We start from the raw sequence: 5,245 nt of genomic DNA, 5'->3' as shown, positions 1-5,245 counted from the left end.
TATTCGTATCCGTATCCGAGATGGGTAAGCGAATATGGATATGGTAAGCATCATATCCGAGCCGTATCCGGACTGAATTCACCCTAGAGCCTTTGTATGAGACGAGAAAGATATTGTCATTTATTTTATATGATAAGTGGTTAGTTCAGTTAATCATGGCATCTACTACTTTAAACTTTAAAGTAAACATACTACGGTAAAATTTCAAATAATAAACTATCCATGCTACAGTAAAATTATGAACCTCCAAAACACTGCATACTAAGTAGAATTTTGTGCCTAAAACACTATTTATTTATGCTACAATTAAAATTTTGAATCATATGATAAATAATGTTCATTATAGTAAATGCATTGGACTAATTGCCAAACTTAGTAGAGTAAGGGGTTGTTTGGTTCATTTCCTAGAATTCTAAGTTTGGGAAATTTCTCATGGGATATAGGTTGTGAAACTCATTTCTATGTTTTCAAATTCATTTCATGACTTTTTAGAAGGAAATGAGTTTCCTTAAATTTGGGACCCATAACACTATTGTCTTACTAGTGGATAGGTCTCACATGCACAACATCTCTTTTTTTCCTCTCAACCAAATGCAAAAAAATAAAATCAAACACCTTCACATGGTGTGTCTGTTGTTTTAATTTCCTTTTCTTAGTTTCTCAACCAACCAACCAGCCCCTTAAAAAACACAACAAAAATAATGAATAAGACTAATCCTAATTAGATGTGCAAAACAAAATACTCAGGTCCTGATAGGAGAATATTCTTGCCGGAGGGTCTTTTGGACCGGTCGGAGGTGCCTGAGTACCTTAACGGAGAGGTCCCTGGAGAGTAAGTTCTCTTCTTACTAATTAATTATAACCTGCTTGTGCTCAAGCAAGCTCATATTGTATGTAGTAGAAGATTTAGAAATAATTAAGTATTTAGAAAGAAATTTAATAAATCATATGTATCGTATCCATGAATTGCTTGATTTCTAATCTTTGTTTAAGATCCAACTTGTAAAATGTCCAGTATTCCTCCCAACAGCTCATATCAGAGCTCAATTTTGACACATATAGCTTTGATTGTCCTGTGTGCAAAACTCACCACTCAAGTGTCAATTCATCACAATCATTGGTTGTCTACTAGGGGACGGTTATAATTCATTCTAATATAAGGCTCATCATCAGCCCCATGAATTGTGCTCATCGTAATTTATACTAAAAAAGAAATCTCAACCATCCCCTAGATAATCGAGGATTGTGATACAAGTTAGTGGTTTCTCTATTACTTTTTGATAGTAGATAGGATCTGAATGCATCGATTTAAACCAAACTATTACTTTTTGATAGTAGATAGGATCTGAATGCATCGATTTAAACCAAAAATTAGGATTGTGATGATCGGACGGTGCTTACAATTGCCTGCTTAGGGACTCCCAACAGTATGAACGATTAACTATTGGATTTACAACGTGATGATGTCCTTTTATTTTTGGCAGCTATGGTTATGATCCTTTTGGTTTGAGCAAGAAGCCGGAAAACTTCAGCAAGTGAGTATTTGCTCATTCTTAGAAACTCAACAAATAGCCAAATCAAATATAGCAAAGCTTAAAAAATGCATAACCTTCTCCTAGATACCAAGCATATGAGCTCATTCATGCTCGCTGGGCAATGCTCGGAGCTGCAGGCTTCATCATCCCTGAAGCCTTCAACAAATTCGGCGCTAACTGTGGTCCTGAGGCTGTCTGGTTCAAGGTATTTTTAACTTGGATGTCTTAAAATTATGTTGATTCATACATTAGACCTTTTGTTACATATTTCAGCTAATTAATATTTTGCTTGATTTGTTGATATATTTCCAGACTGGCGCACTTCTCTTAGATGGGAACACATTGAACTACTTCGGAAAGAACATCCCCATCAACCTTATCCTCGCGGTGGTCGCTGAGGTCGTGCTCGTCGGAGGTGCTGAGTACTACAGAATTATCAATGGATTGGTAAATTCTAAGCTCAAATCAGCACCTGAAATTAGATTGAAAATAATTTGCTTCAAATTATATATATTATAAGTTTTATACTGATGTCCCACACTGACTGTGGTAATATTATGATCTGATAAGCATTTATTGAAAATGAACACCCCCCAAGATTTTTTTTTGCATACGAAACAAAAAAAATAATGGAAACAATGCCTACAAATATCTTTCAAGATGGTCATCACAGTAGAAAATGAGTATGGCATGAATAATCATAGCTGATACGTCTCACATTCTTGCAACGCTACTTTAACAGTAAAGATTGCTGATCACGAGTCGCCTTACTAAATATTTTCGGATTTCTTGTAGGATTTGGAGGACAAGCTTCATCCCGGAGGCCCATTCGACCCGTTAGGGCTCGCCAACGACCCCGACCAAGCTGCGATCCTCAAGGTGAAGGAGATCAAGAATGGGCGACTGGCCATGTTTGCGATGCTAGGATTCTTCTTGCAGGCCTATGTCACAGGAGAAGGCCCTGTGGAGAACCTCACATCTCACCTCAGCGACCCCTTCGGAAACAATCTGCTCACCGTACTCTCCAGTGGAGCTGAGAGAGTTCCTACTTTGTAAACTTCCTCTGAATTGAATTGAACTGTTGTTTTTTAGAGACCCATGTGTTGTAAATTATAATGAGAAGATTAAAGGCTATGATTCGTGTAACGGTTTTCTGGATTAAGGTGTTATCAGTCTGAGAAATTGTTTGTTTTATTATTGTTTAGGATTTATGTTGACATATTAGTAATATATAGGGACTTATTTGTAAGTTGTGTGTAATAGCCTGAAAAAATATATATGTATAAATAGATAAATAAAATAATAAAATATTATCAAATCTTGTGGCGGAGTTTTTCTCCACTGCTTAACATAGCGGTATTCTTTTCACCGCCTCCCAAAGGTATATAAGGAGAGGAAAGTGGAGAAATTCAGGTTAAAAGAAAAAGAAAAAAAAAGAGAGAGAGGAAGAAGAAGAAGAAGAAGAGGAAGCAGATAGGGAAAGTGGAAATCATCCCAAGGTATAATCTCTTTCTAACTTTTATAATAAATCTTAGTAAATTGAATCAAAATCGAATGAATAAGGGGATTTATTTGTTATGAATATGAAGTTAGGAATCTAGGGTTTGCAAATGTTTTTTCTTCTTCTCTTTTGTGTTTAGGATACATGAAACAAAAAAAAAAGAAGAAAGAAAAGAAAGGAATAGACTAACCCTAGGTCTCGTCGTCGGCAGGTTTTGATCGCCGGCGGTTTCCTCGTCGCCGTCCTGCAGCCATGGCGGAGAGAAAGAGAGGGGGAGAGAGAGAGAGACAGAAGAGAGAGAGAGAAAGAGAGAGAGAGAGGAGGAGAGGAGAAGAAAACCGAAAAAAAAGAAGAAGAACAGAGGAAGAGGAACGGAAAAAAAAAGAAGAAAAAAAAAGGAAAAGGAACAAAGAAAGGAGAATGAGGAAGATGATCAGTTGGGTAATATTAAAGGAATGAATTTTATAAAAAGACCCTTAGTTATTTTGACCTTGCTTATAAAGCCCTCTTGAGTGGAGAATAGAATTTTGTGACCTAAGAATTCATTCTAAGTCCCTAGAAGTCACAAAATTTTGTAAGTAACCCTAACAGAGAAAGCTAAAATCATATATGAATAGAATAATTACATATAAACCCCTGTCTTATCATAAATTGCTAGAAAGTCCAAAAGCTAGTATATGAGAGTTATAAAATTTTGATAAATTGCTAAAATTAACAATAAACTCATATGTACTATAGAATTTAATCATTATTGATTATATTTGAGTTTATTAGACTCTAGATTATGAGTTGATTTACCTATATTATATGTTTGTTCTGAATCAATAATTAGTCATATATCTTACATTATAGGTTCTGGTTGATATTCGGGAGACTAATATTTCGAGAATATCGTGACCACTAGAGGTGAGTTCATTTCTCACTAGTATTTTATAATATGAAATTGCATGAGTTTATATTTGATTTATCTTGTGATAAAAATAAATAAATAAATAATATGTCTTTTCATGTATATAAAGATTTGACCTATTTCTGTTGTGGTCTATCCTATAATACGATGTTAGCCTCGTACCATATATCAAAAGCTAATTTGATCTTTATGTAAAATATGAAAAATAACTTTGGCTCTCGTGCAATTTTCAAATAATTGTGGACTTTGTTATATCTGAAAGTTTTTGATGAAATATTGGAACGTATTTCAACAGTTTAAAGGATTCAAAGATTTTTCGTGGTTTAGTATCTGATAAAGGAAAAGTAAATATCCGTAAACTGTTTTAACAGAAATGAGAAGTTTTACCTTGTCAATTTTATTTGAAATATCTGTAAATTCTGATATGCAAAGTACTTCTCATTTGACATGTGAGCTTGATGTTTTCAAACCCTCAAATAGTCCACTATGGATTTGTTCTTCCTGCCATATGGTGAATGCACCTTTATTTGACCCTTCTGTATTGGCCTTGGCCCTTCTGTATTGGCCATTCTGAAATCTATTCTGGCCCCTCTGTATTTGGCCGGTAGCCTATGGCAGTGTTAGGTGCATTCGGTTCCCGGAAATTATCTGTTATCTGATGCGGTTATGCATTCCCTTGCTACTGGGCTAAAATTCGTAGCCTTAGTGTGAACTATGGGGTGACTTTTACATTCATGAAATACTCATCGAGAAATAAGATTCTGATAATTGACTGTGAAATTCTCCAGATGACAAAGCTGCAGGATCAGCAAACACACACTGCTTTATCTGATGAGTTGAAGTCCTTGAAGTAGCAGCTGGTCGAGACAGAGCAAGTTGCGGTGAAGACTTTAGCCGCCAATGAAGAGTCCATTAGAGCCGAGTTGCATGATGAGCTTAGGCAAGCTTATGATGAGAAGCTGTCTAAGTTTAGTCAGCAGATCAAGAAAACAACAATTCTCTGATTTTGTAAAATTTAGTAGTTCTTTTCCTTCTTAATTGTTTACCTTAATTAAAAAAGGGTTTGATTCCAAGAAATTTCATAGTTTATTCAGTTGCACATGAGAAAGAAAATATAATTGTTGTATTTTTTCTTAAAAATGACAATATTACGATATTTGGATCGTATTCTGCTATCTGTGAATTTCTCATGCAAAACTTGAAATTTGTTAATTTCTGGGAACTATTCTTATTACTATTTTGTTAGTTATCTAGGAACTCTAGTGGGAAATGTTCTCACTGAGTGCTAGCTCATTCCGT

General features: G+C 35.1%; 1 protein-coding gene across 1 annotated transcript; it reads left to right on the top strand.

Annotated features, from left to right (window-relative positions):
- On the top strand, positions 726-2,732 carry LOC109839106 (chlorophyll a-b binding protein CP26, chloroplastic). Its single transcript, XM_020407539.1, has 5 exons — positions 726-832; positions 1,485-1,535; positions 1,620-1,740; positions 1,848-1,982; positions 2,331-2,732. Exons 1-5 carry the CDS (start codon positions 726-728, stop codon positions 2,589-2,591), a joined length of 675 nt encoding a protein of 224 aa, XP_020263128.1. The 3' UTR covers positions 2,592-2,732.

The sequence above is a fragment of the Asparagus officinalis genome, chromosome 4 (genome assembly GCF_001876935.1).
Source record: "Asparagus officinalis chromosome 4, Aspof.V1, whole genome shotgun sequence".
Lineage (NCBI taxonomy): Eukaryota > Viridiplantae > Streptophyta > Magnoliopsida > Asparagales > Asparagaceae > Asparagus > Asparagus officinalis.
Note: the sequence above shows the minus strand (reverse complement) of the source record. Positions and strands in the feature narration are given on the sequence as shown.

Bases quoted from the DNA above. Each gene is read 5' to 3' on its own strand.
- LOC109839106 (XM_020407539.1), top strand. From the start codon at position 726: ATGTGCAAAACAAAATACTCAGGTCCTGATAGGAGAATATTCTTGCCG. The intron at 1,536-1,619 runs GTGAGTATTTGC...ACCTTCTCCTAG, and splicing joins AAGCCGGAAAACTTCAGCAA to ATACCAAGCATATGAGCTCA. The intron at 1,741-1,847 runs GTATTTTTAACT...ATATATTTCCAG, and splicing joins CTGAGGCTGTCTGGTTCAAG to ACTGGCGCACTTCTCTTAGA.